Below are 18,159 nucleotides of genomic sequence, written 5' to 3'. Positions count from 1 at the left end.
AGGACGCCATCGCAACAGTGTTTCTTCCCTCTTCTCTTTGTTTTCTGCCCACCAGTCGGCTATTTTCTCCTGTCTCACGCCTTCCGTCTTGTACTCACTGTACCTATAATTGCTCATCTAGGGAGAAACAGACCAAGGCAAATAAGTGTGTGTGTGGGGGGGTGGGGGGGGGGGGTTGCCTGCTGCTCCACATACCACCTCTATATGTGTCTCTATGTGTGTGACGGATGCAGCGAGTCCTACAGATGGCTCATAAAACAGCAGATTATAATGAAGCAACTGAGACTAAAATCGTGGTTATGGTGGACAGGGGAGGGATGGAGAGAGGAGGGGAAGAGAAGAAAATAAAATGAGAGAATGGAAAGCAGAAAATGGAATGGAAGGAGCAGAAAACAGAGGGCAGGTGGCAATAAACCATGAAAAGCAGTGCAGTGTAGCCAGCGGGTAGTAAATAAAGCAGTATAACGAAACTATGTAATGTTTACAATGAACAAGGGGAAGACAGACAGTAGGGAGGAGGAGATGAAGAGAAGGATGTATGGATGAAGCCGGACGGAGAGCTGGAGAAGTTTAAAGCTAGCATATATAATCTTAGCCTTTTCCCCAAAGGGAGGGGAAGGAGGACAGCAGGAGGAGATGGGTGGAGTGACAAAAACTACACTGAATGAGGAGTGGAGGGATTAAAAACAGAGAATTAATCAATCAAGGATTTTAAAAAAAAGGAGAGAGAGAGAGACTGTGGGCAGATAGAGAAAATGGAGATTGTCAGATAGGGATAGTAAAGGAAGAGGGACAGAGAGGCAGAAATGGGTAGTTAGTAGAGTGTGTGTGTGTGTGTGTGTGTGTGTGTGTGTGTGTGTGTGTGTGGTGTGTGTGTGTGTGTGTGTGTGAGAGAGAGAGAGAGAGAGAGAGAGAGAGACCTGCCTTTGGGTAAAACTGACTGGTAAAATCAATAGGCCAGCAGGTCCCAACATTGGGGCCAAACCAACATCCAATCACAGGGAGAGTGAGCGCTGTGTGTGTGTAAGTGGGTGTGCGCTGAAGTCCATGCGTGTCGCGATATTGTGCGTTCTGCTTCTCCAGCGCGTCCGAGGTATGGAGGGTGGCGTTAGCCAAATAATCCTGTGATAACTTTTTTAAAATCTCATCCTATCTCTTTAAAATACCCACAATCTTTAATTTGGCCAGCTCCAACAATAATGAGAGATAATCATCGGCAGTGTAATGTGTCATTTCCAGGGTGCCACATTATTTGCGTGCACAGTCAGAATTATGCTGTACTGCTAATCCTCACAGCTATCAGTGGCCCAGGACTGGCATCAGATAGAGCCAGTTCATTTCCTGAGATCAAATCTGCTAATTACACATTTTTAACCTCTAGTTCTTCGCATCTGATTATTTTCATTATTTCCCGTACCCGTCTACCGCCTCTCCTTTCACCCCCTCTCTTCCCACGCCCAGTCTCCTCTCCCTAACCCACATCTGTCTGAACAGTTTCATAGTTGTATCAATCAAGTTCAAACAATAAGATGAGAGCTGCTCCCAGTTCTCCCATCTACGTCCTAGTTGATGGCTTGTAATACTCTTATCTGTCTCCCCCTCAGTCTCTCCGCTGCGTGCGCCTGTTTGTGTATACAGTCGGTCTCAGGGAAAGAACTGTAAATGTGTCTGCAGGGAATAATGTAATTAACTATGAACCACTCTTATTGTCTGCCTTGCTTTCTCGAGAGCTGCGGAGCATATTCTAAATGTTGTACCACAGCCCTGGTGCTTGATAATTTGTACTCTAAAGATCTACAGGCGTAAGGAGCTGGCTGGATGTGTGCTGAGGGTAAGATTCAAGAGGATACTTTGACAGCGTGTAGGTGTCTAAACTGCTTCATCACCACAATGCATGTCTTTAGCTATCCAAAGTTTTCTGCCAGGCAAAGTCCATTGAGCAGAACTCTGATATGTCTAAAACCTCCATTTGAAGTCTAAAAAAGAGCGCCGCTCCCTTCAGATGGCGGACAAAGCTGATTCCGCTCAAGACAGATCTTTTCTGATTCCGCTGTCCAGACTTCAAAAATGTGAAGAGCTCAGATTTATTGACAGAACTAGACCTTCATCCCTGCCTTCTTCTCTTCCTTCCCTCCCTGTGCAGAGCTCCACAGCACGTCCTGTGGAAACCCCGGCGTCCCACCCAAAGCGGTGCTCAGCGGCAGCGGCCGTTTCGCTGTGGGGGACCAAGTCCAGTACAGCTGCGTGCCCGGTTACGTCTTAGACGGCCACGCCACGCTCACCTGTATCACCAACGCTGGAAACACTGCCGTGTGGGACTTCCCCGCGCCAATCTGTCGAGGTATGCGCAACTAAATGTGTGCCTGCGCGTCTGCATATGAAGTGTTTACCTCTAAAGAGGATAAATTGAATCACAGAGATTCCTAAATAGAATTTCTTCTTCCCACCGAAAGCATGAACACTTCATATCACTTGTGTGTATAAATGTCTGTGTGTGTGTGTGTGTGTGTGTGTGTGTGTGTGTGTGTGTGTGTGTGTGTGTGTGTGTGTGTGTGAGAGACAGACAGAAGGCACCTTGTTGTGGCTGCATTCGGTAGTGCGACAGGCAGCCGGTTGCTGTTGTTCTACTCTGAGTTTGTGTGTCTTTATATAGGCTGCAGCATCATCAAAAATGTATGTCGTGATGCGTCAAAGCAGAGCTGTGCTGGGAGTTCTGACGAAACTCGGGAAGCAGTTCTCGCTCACCGTGGCAACAGTTGCCGAGTCAGGCAGAGAGAATGGTGGGAAATTGGAGCGTTTGGGGTGGGCTCAGCGTTACGATGCTTGGGACGAGAACGGGCCTGGAAAACGAGCTTTGGAAAACATTCCACCAGGAATACTTTAGATCTTTCATTGGCCGAAGCCGCCCTGCCCTCCTGGTATTTCGGTGACTTTGGGACGACTTTCAAGCAACATTAATGACTTGACATTTACGAGTCAGAGAGTGATTTATGTAGGAAGACTCTGAACTTTTGCTACCCCACCTGAATGCATCCCAGTTGTCTATCTGATGAACGCCACGGAGTCAGTCATCCAGAGGAACACCCTGCCAACAGAATGCACTTATGCTCCTCTCCCTATAAGGGTCCGGAACATCCACCGTCCTCCCAGGAGAGCTGGTGGGTTCACCAAGTGGAAGCTGGTGCATGTGCACTCTGAGGTGATGTGCTGTGAGCTCAGCGATGGACGGGAAGGTCTAACAAAAGAAAAGAGACGGAAAATGTTGGGCTGAAGCTCATGATGATGGTTGGAGTGTTCTCCTGATTTCCAAAAATAAAAACCCCTGCGACATCCCACTGAGGCATCCGTTCCCCAAATATTTCCATGAGCTATCAGTATAAAATACAAGTCAAGACGGCATCGCGTCATAACCTGGAGATACAGTTTTTAAACAAACCAAATGAAAGAACAAAAAAACAGGTTTTTATTTTTGTTCCCACCCCTTTTTACTCATGATTTATACATTCATATATTATTGTAGCATATTTTAGTCTGCCCATATTAGAGTTTCTACTTTTGAAAAGAAGAAAACCCATTTATACCACACACCAACAATACGTGCCACATGACCTTTACTCACAGAATGGGCTGACCCTTGATGACACCAGACAGGTAACACGAGAGGCGAGAACAGTGGACGACGGCTCTAATAATAGTTTCCCCCTGTACATGTAGGCAGCTGCAGTAATAATTGGAACAGAGAATAATGGGCAGGAAGAAGGATCCTCTTTTCAACAGAAATGTCTTCAGATGTTCTCTGTTTGTGAGTTAGAATGAGAAACCTTTATTTATCCCGGAGTGGTGACATTTCCAGTGTTGCAACAGTCAGATTCAAGAGCAGACATTAGTGTTCAAATAGAACATGAGGATTAAATGATATAAAAATCGAGTTGCATACACAAACAACATAAAGAGGATAAATAAAGTCACGCCTACGATGGATGACAGCAGCAGGCTCTACAATCTGGTCCAGCGTCCATGTGAGTTTGACCGGGACCCCTCTGTCCCCTGCGTCCCATCCAGAGGACGGCCCAGGACTGAGCCAGGCTCCTTTATGATCTTGTCCAGCTTCTTCCTCTCCCTCTCTGTGGTGCTGCTGCTCCAGCAGGCCACACCGTACCAGATGGCAGATGCCACCACAGAGTCACAGCAGGTTCCTGGAGTGGCCCCCTCACTCCAAAGGACCCGCGCGTCCCCAGGAGGTGGAGCCTGCTCTGGCTTCCTGAACAGAGCGTCTGTGTTGTGAGTCCAGTCCTTTTGTTGCTCAGCCAAGCCTGATCACACATATTTGTGCTGTGGACACGGCGCGTGGGCAGATTTGCATTGAGCTGCGAGTTTCTGCATTGGGTATGTTGACGAGAGTTTGAACCTTAAGCGTTTCACACGTCCACGTTCACGTGCATGCACGCCACCTTTCTCCTCCACAGGGATTATGACCAACAAATGTCGATTCTCATCGAAATAAACAATAACAACTAAAGGATGCAACATCGTTGTGGGAGTTGAAGGAAGGTTGAAGGGAATCTTTGAGGAAGAGGGGGTAAATGGCAAAGTGTCCCCGCCGGATTAGCCGCGTCTCTCTGTCACTCTGTCAGCGTGGCTAAGAGGGGCTAAGCTACTAATGTGTCAGAAAGAAGTCGCACATATGCAATTATTCACACCATCACACACACACACACACACACACACTGAGTTGCATTTTGAAGTGGCTTTGCGTGCGTTGAATGCATGTGACACCTATCACACCAGCTGTAATTTTTGGAAATCAATTATTCAGGCTTGCAGCAATAGACCTGGAACATCCCGCTTTTAGCCTTTTCACCTCCAGAGAGGAGCTGTGGCCCGCCCACACACACGCACACACACACACATGCAACAACAGCCCTGATCATTAGGGACGCGGATACGCAAGATCGATTTGGAGATACCGACTTTGAAGGAAACGCGCTGCTCTTCTCGCCTACTTAGATGAACCCAACAAAATACTTTTTGTTCCAGCGCTTAGTTAATGGACACTTCACTCGTGGACCGCAGGTACAGTACATGTTCTTCCTTACTGAAGAACAAATGCAGTCTTTTGGATGTGATTTTGACTTACTTAAGATCCTTTTTTTACTCTATTACATTAATTTCTGATAATAGCTCTTTAAAAAAAAAAAAAAAATCTAAGCAAAAGACCTTTAAGCTTTACAGCTTGTACAAATGGGATTTGCTGTGTTTCTTGTTACTGGACACATACTGGGACGTTGAGTCCAACAGCCTGACACAGCCACTACAGAGGCCAGCGAGGTGTGGGATTGTTCAATCACTGATCCAGAGAAGCTGAATGGACTTGGGGAAACTAAGTAAGTGAGGGCCTGTTGATGCATTGAGTCATTCTGTGTGGATCCATATAAAATTTACTTGACAGGCTGCAATGTGGTAATAGCAAAGCCAATCTTTTCCAGGCGGCATTAGAAATGGAGCAAACATTGTAAGGCAGCCGCTCCAGCACCCTGTTATTGGAGTAATATGTGTAACTGTATACACTGTTATGTGAAAAGTATAATGGAAAAACAGTGTGCTGCTACAGTCGGTTGGCACGGCCAACGCTGAACATATATATTGGTGCTGTGGACCAATCCTGCCGATGAAGTCATGTGCATATCCTTGGTCACATGCATGTACTCAGACGGGTGTGAATTCTCATAAATTTTGTTCAAAGTAAGAACATTTCTGTGAAGGGAGGAGGGTTGAATGGTTAAAATGTGGTTGTGGGTTGAGTTTGAGGTTAGGGGTTAGTGTCAGACATGTGGATGTTAGGGTTAGGGTTAACAGGTGATGTCATCAAGGTCCTGGCAAAGGTGGAAGCAAAGGTGTGTGTGTGTGAGAGAGTGTGGGGAAATGGGAAATTATAAGAATTGGAATTTAAGATGGAAAAGTGTTGAATTTTTGTGGAAGCTGTAATCAAATCTACTATGTTAAAGGTTATAAAATGGAGAGGGAGAGGATTTTTAAAACAGAGCTGAAATAGAGGCTGGGCTGGGGGTCATAGGGGATGTAGGAAGTGGAAAAAGCAATAAAGCGCCTTGACAAACTCAAAAATTGACAGGTGTGGTAATGAAACGGGTGTTTGTGCAATTATTCGCAGCTCTGTGCTTGTGTAGGGTCAATACGTGACAACAGGCTTGTGGCTGCCGCTGCCGCTGTTCCTTCCTGTTCCCAGGAGAGAATTCCTATAAATTATGTAATAATTAAGCAATAATTAAGGTGTGAGCTGTAATATCCCAGATTAAGCCTTAACAACTTTATTGTACCGTCAGAACGTGTCGTCATCTTCATCATTTGCTGTGGTGCTATGCTAAACTCTGGCTTTTATTGCTATAGCGGACTTCAGATTAGAACATGTCATGGACATTTAGTGTGGTGGGTTGAAGGACTTTTGAGCTGTAATGTTCATTTTCATTGTGGATGTATCGTACAGTGTCGGACAGGTTCCTTTAAAAAGACTCGACAGGAAAAAAAATATGATGATCACGTTCATATTAAGAGTTTAGCTTTATCGGTCCAGCAAAGCTCACAAAGCTCTACAATATTAACTCAGTTTTAAACACACCAGAAGGAAGAATCTGAACTCCTTGGCCCGGGGACAAACGGAGTCTCTCTTGGTTTTGGTTCAGTAATTGCTCTAATGGAAACGCAAACAGGCGCGTCGATCGGGTCCTCTGAAGCCTGGTTTCAACACCTGGCTGGACAGAAGCCTGGTCAGAAACGCGGGCTGTTCTCGCCCATGTGAGATGAATCCCATCGCTTCTACTCCTATCAGCTCCTCCCCGTGGAGCCGCTCTCCTCCAAAGCCCAGGTTATTTCGAGATGTTCTGCCGATGAGTGGTCGGCAAAGAGAGGTCGCCTGGACCTCCACATGATAGAGGCCTCCTGAGTGGCCAGGATGAGACCCTCAGACCCATTAGAAAGCCACAAGGGCCCTGGGTACCTTCTGGCGTGAGAACGCAGACGGCTGGCTGCAGCTGGAGTGTGTCACCAGCTTCTGCGGTGGAAATGCAGTAGTGAGAACGGCTAGCACCTCTGGGACATCATGTTTAGTTGCATCCACCACCGATGACTATCCAGGAGACGCCTGAGGTCCTAATCACGGACTGGGAGGAGATCCCCAGGGAAACCATCCGTCCTGGCTCTTGTTCTATATTACCGTCCTTGAGTTTCAGTGTGATTCTGGTGATTTTCAGAAGAAAATGATCAATAATTGAGATCATTTGTCTCCTGTGTCACTCCCAGGGCCTCTCTCAGCTCGACACATCCTTTACAGCTCCGCTCTGCCCTTTATGTTGTCTATATTTACTGGCTGTTTCTGTGGCCAGCAGCAGCGCCTGGTACGTGTGGCGCTGTTAGTCTGGCCATCACTCATCGCACACATGAATTACCACTAGATCAGAGCCACGAGCCGCAGAATTAATCACATTCTTTCTGCTTCGCTAATTCCATCAGAGCGAATCACAATTTGGTTTGGCTATTGAGTAAACATTCAGCTCCGTGCATGTTAACTGAGGACGGGCTGGTGAAGAACCCGTTGAAACCGAAGCAGACAGAACTGTTGTGGACTCGTCTGGTGGCCGTGTGCTCAGCTGGGGTGCTAAATTTCATCAGTTTCTTACCCAAAGTTCAGCAACTGGAGAAGGTGCAGGATTTGATACAGTCCTGAAGTGATATTTGCTTTTTTCCCCAACAAACTCTAGTTACCGAGCTAATTTGCTCAAAAGATCACACATCTGAGACGCAACAAAGCTGCCATCAGGACAAATGGCGAGCATTTCCTCTTTGACTCGTGTTGCGTTCAGTAACAACTTTAATGTCTTTACGCTAAAGGCCTTTAGTCTTAGGACATAAGGAAAATCACGTGCAACATACATTTCTTCTTCTTCATAAAGATATGTGGAGGTTTAAAAAGATAGTTAATTCTCTGAATTCAATAGGATTCTTTGGCTTGTGCATTGGAAAAGAGGGAACTGGTTTGAGCTGAAAGAGCTGGTTTATTCCTCAGCAGCAGGAGCAGAAGTCTCTCTCACGACTTCCTTTTTCAACATGAGAATCTGGAGCCGTTTCTCCCTGAGCACTGAGGCAGGGTGGACGATATTTTTCGTCAGGTCACGATGGTGACCTTATCCAATTAGCATCAGGAATTACTAGTTCAGATAGAACTTTGAGATGTTGGTGTTGGAAAAAAAGGATTTCTTATACCAAGTGTGTAGAAGAAAAAGGAATTAACGTAACACCGAGATGTAAATCCCTCAAATCAGACAAGGCTCGTGTTGGTCTACAGGCTAAATGAGGGCCGTCAGCTTACCAGCAGTTATTGTGGACGGATTTAAACTGACTGGGAGTCAAGGTTTTACAGCGCAGATTTAAAATATTTTCATACAAAGCATTTGAATGACACTTCTGTCATTTAAAAGGGCATATTATAACAGCGGGAGGCCTCCGAGACGTCACAATACAACGTTATCGCCTATAATTCACGACACGAAAATCAAATAAGGCAGTCCTAGCAGAATATTGCGCTCGACATTTCCACTGGCGGGCTATTTGGGATACACACACACACACGCAGGCACACACACACACACACACACACACACACACACACACACACTTCACCAGCTTCTCCATGGTCTCATTATTAACTGGCTAATGGCTCCCAGTGGAAGTGAAACTCTGCTGATCTAAGCAGCTGGACAAACACACACACACACACACACACACCATATACCTGCATGCCCAGACATTAAGTTAATCATAAGATCCGTATGTTCCTGCCAGTGCTAGAAATTTGACACATTTCATAAATTAAATACCCTGCCCTACCTTTTTACCATGCTCTCACACACACACACGCACACAAATTTCTATTCCGTCCACACCGCCAGTCTTTCCAAGGGAGACAATCATCCAGCTTAATACCTCTTCTCTAGCTGATAGCAATAACTTTAAAGAGAATTTTACAAACTGCGCTGGTCTATTATAGAAGCGACGGCGCTTTATTTGTGTCATTTGTGTTTGTTTTGTTAGTTAATTGTGTCTAGGCTCCATGGAAACCCTTTATACAACTGAAGAGAACCTTCTTGGCATAAGTCCCTCAGTTCTGACAGTTACATCCTTTTAGAAGACAATAGCGGAGCTGCAAATGAAGTAATATTCCAAACCCCAGTCCGCAGTAATGAAACTGTTTGCTCACCCACTCTCAGATCAATGTACCAGTCTTGTAGTGACACTTGAAGTATTCTTATCTCTTCCTTGCAGACCTGCTGAATTCCTGCAGCTTCTCGCAGCTCCTCCCCTCCACTTCTCTGGCCCCTCTTTCCCTTTCCTGTCATCTTCCCGGCACATACTGGACTTCTCTTCTTTCAACATTGAGGTTGATGATGTGCTAGTTCTGTGTATCAATCAACCAATCAACCAACCAATCAATCAATCAATCAATCAATCAATCAATCAATCAATCAATCATCAATCAATCAATCAGTCAATCAATCAATCAATCAGTCAATCAATCAATCAATCAATCTTTATTTATATAGCGTCTTTTACAATCAAAATTGTTTCTAGGCCCTTTCCAGAATCCCAGGGCCTGACCCCCAACAAGCACCAGTGGCAAGGAAAAACTCCCCTTTAACAGGAAGAAACCCTGAGCAGGACCAGGCTGATGTAGGGGGACCCTCCTGCTGATGGGGGGCTGGGTAGGGATAGGAGAAGGGGGAGGACAGGTAGAGGAGAGAATAGGTAGAACATAGTAATACCATCCATCCTCTGCTGCTTATCCGGGGTCAGGAGTAATACATTATATTAATTAAAATAAGGTGGGTCACCGGGGTCGAAGGTCAGAAGGTCAGTATACAGCTTATGAAGGCGGCGAAAACCTGTAGATGAATACAGAAGGGGGGGGGGCAGAACAACTACACATGTATGTCTGACGTAGCTGTGCAACCAAACATAATTTCATGTTAGCAAACATGTTAGTGAGCGGCGAAACGTGCCCTCAAACGGAACCAGGCAGGCTCACAGATGACAGAAGGTGCCAATGTTTCAGATGCTCATGCATCACCTTAGCGCTGCCAACGTTTTACTTATTTAATTTACTCATTGAAGCATGTCCTGGCAGTTGCAGCCACTCCTGGCTTGTGTGATTAGCAGATTTCGCGTTTCATGTCGCAGATGGTCGCGCAGCAGCAACAGCACCACACCTGTGCCACAAATACGCTCACCTGGAATCGACTCTTGTAAAGTTGCCTGTCTGTCTGAACGGATTAGATCAAGCAGCTGATGCAAGATTTCATAAACAGCGGAGCAGCGTCGGCCGGGTCAGATATGCTGTTGCGTTCTAAGGAATGAGACTGTGATAAACTTTGACTTTTGATGGAGCTGGTCCTTGTTTTTCCCCTTAAAAGGTTTAAGTGAAAATCCTGCGTGCCCTGTGATGCATTGATGACCTGTCTCAGGTCTCGTATTCCTGTCTTCGTTATGACTTCCCAGTTCCGGGGGGGTCATCAGGTGTGAGGCTCTGAAATTGAAATTTGAAATATAAAAGAAAGCTGATCACCCACTAACGGATAAAAATGAACCTGTGGAAGAGCTATGTCATCACTTTGAAATGACCTTATAAGGTATTCCATGGTGTCAGTGGCAGCAGAACTGACTTTACCCAAACTCCTCCAGGGTTTTCCAAGCAGGATGCATCCCCCTCTAGACCAGTATGAAATGGAGGATTCAGTCCCAAGATGCTTTTTTTCATAGTGCTGTTGGCACGACAGGGCTAAGTTAGGTGAGCTTTTAAACCTGGCACAGCGACTGTGAAGTCACCACAGTTGTCTGGGAGGAGACGGAGATCCGGTCACATCTTCAACTGTGTTTACGATGGTGCGTCTGTGAGGTCAGATTGAGTGTTTTTACACGAGCTGGTGCAGCACAGATGTTGCGTATGTGTCATATACCGAAGCCACAACAGGCGACACATCGGCACCTCCTGATGCTTATCTGAACCAGATCTAGAGCCTCCAACTTTCCTGCCAGCAGGTTTCCTCACTTCCCTGCCTCCCTTCTCTCCCTGCAGCACCCACTTCTCTCTATTTTAACATTGTTTAGCTGGTCTGCCCTCACTCTTGCGCTGTCCTGAATTGCGTTTCCTCCTCCTGTGTTAACCTGTGTCATTGTGCTCTGACCCACTCTGATGTATTACTCCAGTGGGTCATCGCCGTCATTGTCATTTCCAAAGAACTTCTCTACGTTATTGTCCTTCTGCTTCAGCTTTAGGAGTCAGCGTTCCGTTGAGATTGGATATATTCCAGAAACAATTAAATTAGAAACCGCAAAAGGTACAAATAGCACCCTCTATCCTTATGGTGTTGGTGCCGTGTCATGTCCTGTTTGCGCAGATTTCCTGAGATACGAAACATCTTATTTTATTTAACTTCCTGTCACGTGGTACAAGCCTTTGATTCCTTCTTCCTCTGTTGCCCCTCGCCCGCAGACCCTTTGACAGGGCAGCGCTCAGGAGCCATATTTGCGTGCACGTCGCCCGAGCTGGTGTGTAACAGCGTATTCCAACATGGGCTGCGGGAGGTTGAAGATGCAGCCTGCAGACAGGAGGACAGAGTGATTGGTTAAGAAATGTTATCATCCAGACCGATTTGTGGAAAAACTGGGAAGACCGGAGCTCCATTCTGCTCCAGAGAGGAAGAAAGTAAAAAGAACACGGTGTTGTTAGAAAACAGCGATGCAGTAGGGCTGAGAATGTTCTTCATGTTCATCTAAAAACAAGCTGCGATGCTTTCATAGTTTTTTTTGCTAATGGGTCCCAGAAGAGTCCCTGATGTGACAACAAAGCCTGAGCTAATTAACAATATAGATATTAGTATCATTTTGATGTTTGTGGTGCGGAACAGCTTAAATAAGACAAGAAAGGGCTCGTGCTGGAGTCTCTCTCTCTGAAGGTTGTGTTCCCTAACACGTCTGCTCGGGGCCGCCCTGCTGGTGAAGGACCCAGGGAGCTTGTGCGCCACACGTGCCCAAACACGGTACAGTAGCTATCAGATCCAAGATGTGTACCCAAGGCAACAGCGTTTTGGTGCGTGCGTGCGTGTGAACCCACGTGCACATCCGCGGTTTTGGTTCTGTGTTTGTCCGTGCGGATCTGGGTAGATGTCCCTCGGGACACGGCTGACTGACAGCTCTATCCCTGGTTGTCATGGTGATGATGATAGATGTGTTTTGGGTTTCCACGGAGACTGCTGTTTAGGCATTCTGGCTGCATGCATAATATAGTTTTAGCATAAAGAGATTCTGTATCTGCCAGAGAGACAAACGAGGGAAGACACCAGAAGGGGCCCAAAAACAAGTTTACCTGCTGGTTTAACGTCTGTATCTGGCTTCAAAGACATAAATACACAATAAATGGGATACAGGCAGATGCCACAGAAGCTGGCCAAGATAAAACACACCTGAAATTGATAGATGACACCCAGGCAGGTAAGTAGGAGTAAGTTGGACCACTCATCTATAGGATTTCTGAGGGCTTGTCTCCACGCCAACAGAGCCCAATTTGAAAATTGGAAAAGTTTTCCATAAACACAAACTCTCAAGAAGACAACACAAACACACAAACTCTCAAGAAGTTCTTGTGTCTATGCGAAACCGCTGCAATATATAGTCAATCTATGGGTGGCGCTGTAGCACAGAGGCACACATCCACCAAACAGAGAAGGGGAAGGGGTAGGACGCTTTTTATAACTATTGTTATCGACACTTGACACACGGGTGTGTGAGTGTTGCTTTAGCCTTTAGTTTTGAACAGCATGGGCTACAGCAAAATTGACATTTCTGCTTTAAAAAGGTAGGTTTAAATTACAATTACAGCAACAATACTGTGCGTGTTATGTTACACGTATCTTCTACTTATCACAGAGGACGACAACATCCCAACACACAATCCCACACATCAGCTTTGAGCTGCACACATCTAGCTGCACTTTTTAGAGTACAAGACTATGTATGCGGGCGGCGTCGTATCAGCCACCTACTTTCTGATGAATGCATCTTTAGGATGGGAATGGGCACATAAAGCCCACACCCTCCGAAACTGTCAGAATGGGGACCCAAACTGACAACAGAGCTAACGCTCTCATTATTATTTGGCCCGCATTTCAGATGTCATCTTGGCAGCAAGTCACCATTTCAGGGGTTGGGGTGAAAATGGGCTCTTTGAGGCAAATCTGAAAATGAAATAGGCAGGTCACAGAGTGCAGACATCCCATCAGACGTGCTACCCACGTAGCATTTTTATATACCATGCTAACTGCACATATCGCTCACGTGAATTTAACCACGGTTTAAGTGCATCACCTGATGTATGTAAAAAAAAACAAAAACATTAAATTAGCTGTACCGTTTACAAAAATGCCAAAAAAAAACCCCACATACCTGCATCTGTTCTGCATGCAGATGCAAAAGAACCGAGCCCAAGGGTGGAGTCACAGCTGGATGACAGCGCACAGATGCCCGCACGCACACGAACCTTCTATTGTGTGTATCAGTAGGCAACATGCACGGTCGGTTCATTCATAATGTAACAGGCAATCAGGATGTTCACTTATGCATGTCTCAGAGACACACACTCTTCATCATCGCACTATCTGACACACAACGGAAATGATCTGTGTTTCGAAAACAAAGACACTATTACACAAAATCACTTAATTATGGCACCAACACACAACTCATCCTTGTAGCGACGCACGTGACATACTGAACACACGGGCAGGTTGGACACATGGATCACCAAAGAGCACAACAGCGGTGGCTGGCTGAAAGGAAGCGATTGTGCTATAGCCCTAGTTCGTCTGTTAATTACCGTAAAATCCGTTTTTCAGGCTTCGTGACCCTTTTAAAATATTTCAGTGTGGCAACAGACATGTAATTACACAATAATCGTCCATTATCACCACACAGGACATCCAAGCAGCCCAACAATGAAGACAACAAGTGGCTGTGCACCCTGATCAGGCCTGACAACATGGCCGGTGCTCAGTAGTGCGTCCGTCCCCTTTTTGCTGGTGCTCGCCGTGGACGCGAGGGCTCCAGCAGATCCCCGGAGGTGTGTTTCCTGGAACCGAGATGCTAATTCACATCATGGTTGTCCAGCACATCCCCCAGATGTGCGATGGTAGTTAGATCCATAAACCAGTTCCCACGGATGCTGACCACTGCAGACTGGGAACGCAACAGTCAGTGTTATTGACCACAGCAGCCAGTGGTCATCATGTGTGGTCAGACTGGTGTGTGACCAGTTTAGACAAAGATGCAGACAGGAGCGTTCTGCGTACATTAGACGTGACCTCCACCTCGTCCCTGTGGGCTTCCATGAAGCAGACAACAGCATTAATCACTAGAACTCACTGGGGGAGACACAAAAGGCATAATTGGCTCACAATGTAGTGTCTGCCATTGATGTCCTGCAGTGAGTCGCTTTATGAGTTAAATATGCTAAACGTTTCCTGTCTGGAGCAGCATATACGTAGCCTTAATCCGGTGACTGCTGGGATTAAGTACTTCTCATCAGCGCCACCTTTGGTGATTTTCATGCTGGGGTTACTGGAAGCTTCAGGAAGTGAGACAATCTCTCTCTGTAGGATGTGCAAAGGATGTTGTATGTCCATGGTTGCGGATGGTGTGTGTTTTAGACAGTTTGGAAACATTCCTCTTTAACCCACTGCAGGGATTCGTGCTGTAAACACAGACAGACATGTTACAAACAAATGTAAATATATATGTGTGTTTTCAAAGTGTGTTCCATCCCAAAGGAGCCCTTTAACTTTCTGAATAATTCAACCACAGGCTAACTCAGGGATACAAATGAACACGCGCGGACACGCGTGTTCTGACCGGAGATGCACGCATCCAGATAAGCAGCTCCTGCACTGATCTCTCGGCATTTTAATCTGCTTGAAATGAAGCTTCCCCGGAAGAAGGCCGACTGATTGTTTCAGCCAGAGTTTGCCGTTGATAAAAGAAAATGGGATGTAACGCAGTGGGACTAAGACAGCCAAGATCGGCTCTCTGGTCCAAACCTTCGGCGGTGTTCTGCATGTGAAATTCATGTGAGTAACCAAGTTGAATTAGAAATTACTGACCAGAAACTAAGAAGGTGAAGAGTGGGAGGAAAGCAGAACCTTGTACAAAGACAGGATGAAAGTAGCTTCAGGCTCCAGTTGAAAAGGTTTCCAGCTCTCTTTCTCCCTCTGCATTAAACATTTAAGAGATTCTAAACACGAGTTCAGAAATTAAGGCGTGATAGTGAGTCTAGACGGATAACATGTCACTTTAATGTGAAAGAGCATCCTTAATGTTATTATTATTTAAAACACTCACAAATAATATGAGCAAACCAAGCGCTCATGAAATGGATGACATTTTTTTTTTAGATTTTTCTAAATTCCCAGCCCTTTGGGCTTGTGTCTACACTTCATTCACACATGCAGCCTGAAGGAACCTTGTCCATATGTCACTTTCTTGCTTGTTTGTTTTCTAAAATCTGTTGAGCCAATGCCATAGTTAATGCTATAAAATGCACATCACTGTTTGCCTCTGAGTTAGCTCTGAGTTAACACTAAGTTAGCTCTGATTTAACGCTGAGTTAGCTCTAAATTAACACAGAGTTAGCTCCGAGTTAGTACTGAGTTAGCTCTGAGTTAGCATAGCAAATCATCCTCAATTTAAAAAGTGAAAAGAAAAATCAAGAGTGTTGAGGAGTGGACTTCCATTCACAAAAATGCTATTTTTTAAATCACTCGTTTCCAGGTTGGTTCATTTTGGGGGCCACACACTGGTGTGTTGTAAGAGGGAGAGTGCCAGATCCAGTCAGAGGAAGAGTAAAATCCTAGTTTTCCCATCAACAAAAGCTGTTATTGTCCACTGTCATTCCCTCTCAGCTGCTCTTGCAGTTGTGTTTCCTTCCCTAACACAGCTGTAGCTCTCCACCAGGAGTGTAGTCCATGACTGGCAGGTGTCCTACTCAGCACAGGAATCAGGCCTCTTTACCACTGCTCTTTATTTGTATTCAAATTTTCTCTGCCCTCCCCGTTGTGATGCTCCCACTGTGAATCGCTGTCTAAGTCCAACTCTATCCATTAGCCATCCATCTTTGCCCATGTTTCTCTCTCTCTTTCTGTTTTGCCTTCTAATTGGTTTTCGTCCTTTACAGCCCGCTAGTTCTTCATTAAATCATCTGTCTTGGATTTGGGCTGTCATCCATCTTTTCCCCCAGCCCACACGTCTTCCTTTCACTCCTCCATTCATACGCTCAACACGTCCGCCTTAGCGTGAGCGAGGTTTTTTTTGAAGATCAAGCGCAGATTTTCCAGGACCACACCCCTGCTGTGGCGCTTCAAACCACAGCGTTGTTTGTATCCATGCATTTCTCCTTTAACTTGGCTGCAAAAACATGAATTATAGTCACCAGGGATGGAAGCGTTGGCATAAAGAGATTCATATTTCATTCTGGCCTATTACCAGCAATCTAACTCCAACTTATTTGAGCTAATTGAAAAGCCTTTAGTGTGAATATTAACTATGATATCAATCAATGTCTTTGCTGGTTCTGTCTCCTTTTGGTGGTTTCCCATTAAATCACCCTTCTGCTCTAATTGGTCTAAATGTCGGGCTGTTAGTTGACTGGCGTAAAGCATCTGTTCTTTGATTTGTGCACAGATGGTGGGAGGAGCTGAAGGTCAGGTTGGCCAATCGTGTGTGTGTGTATGTGTGTGTGTTCATCTGATGGTACGGCTGTCAAAAATTCTATGCTGGCAAGCTGTGGAGAGGAGCCAATATGTTTCACAGAGGTTTTTTAAAGGTGATGCAAACATATTAAAGGAATATCTGACTTTCAAGGTGCTCATGAGTCACAGGAATCTGACTCACATCCTGAAATGAATGTGTTTGCAGTCGCTAACACGTCTCTGTGGGCTTTCTATACCACGGCTCAACAAGGCAACACTGACAGAAGTAAAGATTTGTCATGGCTAATGAGTCAGCCTGGAGGCAACATTGTACATTTGCTTCCCCGTCTTGCTGGTGACCCGTCTGGACTGAATCTGGAACGATTAACCATGGGTGTGTCTGGGGTGTTACAGACAATGATCCAATCAGATCGCTACCCCTCATTACCTTTAAGAAGCAGGTGCTCCGGGAACGTGGTGGCCGTGAAGATGATTCTCCACTGCAGGGAGAAACCCTTGTTTGGATTTGTGAAGACAGGAGCAAAATCCTGTCTGGAAAGATTTCCTTCTGTCCCGCTGCGCCCCACATGGACACCCACAGGTTGACCCAACTCCGTTTTTCTTCCTTGACAAGATGGGAGGCTGACATGGAAATTTGCCCAGCAGTTCCACCACAACCTGGGAGCTTATCCCTGGGTGGAAGATAAAGCCCACTGGCTGTTCCTAAAATGGGGGAGCGTCATACATCAGCATTTATTCTTCAATCAGAAACTTTACATTTGGTGAAATTAGGTTTGCTTTAGCCCACGTCTCAGCTGCATGGATGAATATCTGCCAAGGAATATAGGGCCATTTTACACCACCAGATGGTGCGTACGAGGTTCATTCTCCACACATCTCACCCCGACATTAACTCGTATGGCTCCAGAACAACCACATTTATTTCCCTTGCATTGCTTTTTCAAACATTTTACATTCCTCTTTCACTTGCACATCAGGAACCTGAGGACCGACGACCTGTCGCACACGGTGAAGTGTGGCAGAGACAAATGTCACGTAGGGTGGAAATAGCTATAGTTGGTGAGCAAAAACACCTTAAAGCCAAGTCAAGTAGACAGTTTTACAGTAAAATCCAGCCAAATGAAAGCTGGAATAGTGACTGAAGCAGAATACAGACATTTTGAATATTTTTTTCATTTCAAGATGAACTCAGAGAAAAGCACCTGCTGCTGGATTCTTTTATCTAGGCCTTAGTGCTCCAGCCCCACCATGAGCTTCCTTACGCCCCATTTTGGTGTCTGCAGCTTTATGGGGATGTGGCTAGCTTGGCTCTTGTACCGGGTGACTGTAGCTCAGCTGA

At 45.7% G+C, this 18,159-nt stretch overlaps 1 protein-coding gene and 1 long non-coding RNA gene across 2 annotated transcripts in view; one reads left to right on the top strand and one right to left on the bottom strand.

Moving 5' to 3' along the window:
* Nucleotides 1–18,159, top strand: part of csmd3b (CUB and Sushi multiple domains 3b) — a 212,716-nt gene that overhangs the window by 86,543 nt on the left and 108,014 nt on the right. Inside the window, exon 4 of the mRNA XM_057020312.1 lies at nt 2,144–2,341. Coding sequence (XP_056876292.1) covers nt 2,144–2,341 — 198 coding nt within the window. The remainder of the gene's footprint in view (nt 1–2,143; nt 2,342–18,159) is intronic.
* On the bottom strand, nt 3,095–5,771 carry LOC130518022 (uncharacterized). Its single transcript, XR_008947896.1, has 3 exons — nt 3,976–5,771; nt 3,620–3,796; nt 3,095–3,235 (listed from the first exon to the last, which is right to left on the bottom strand). It is a non-coding gene; the product is annotated as an uncharacterized LOC130518022 (long non-coding RNA).

This window comes from Takifugu flavidus, chromosome 21 (assembly GCF_003711565.1).
Source record: "Takifugu flavidus isolate HTHZ2018 chromosome 21, ASM371156v2, whole genome shotgun sequence".
NCBI classification, from domain to species: Eukaryota; Metazoa; Chordata; class Actinopteri; order Tetraodontiformes; family Tetraodontidae; genus Takifugu; species Takifugu flavidus.
Note: the sequence above shows the minus strand (reverse complement) of the source record. Positions and strands in the feature narration are given on the sequence as shown.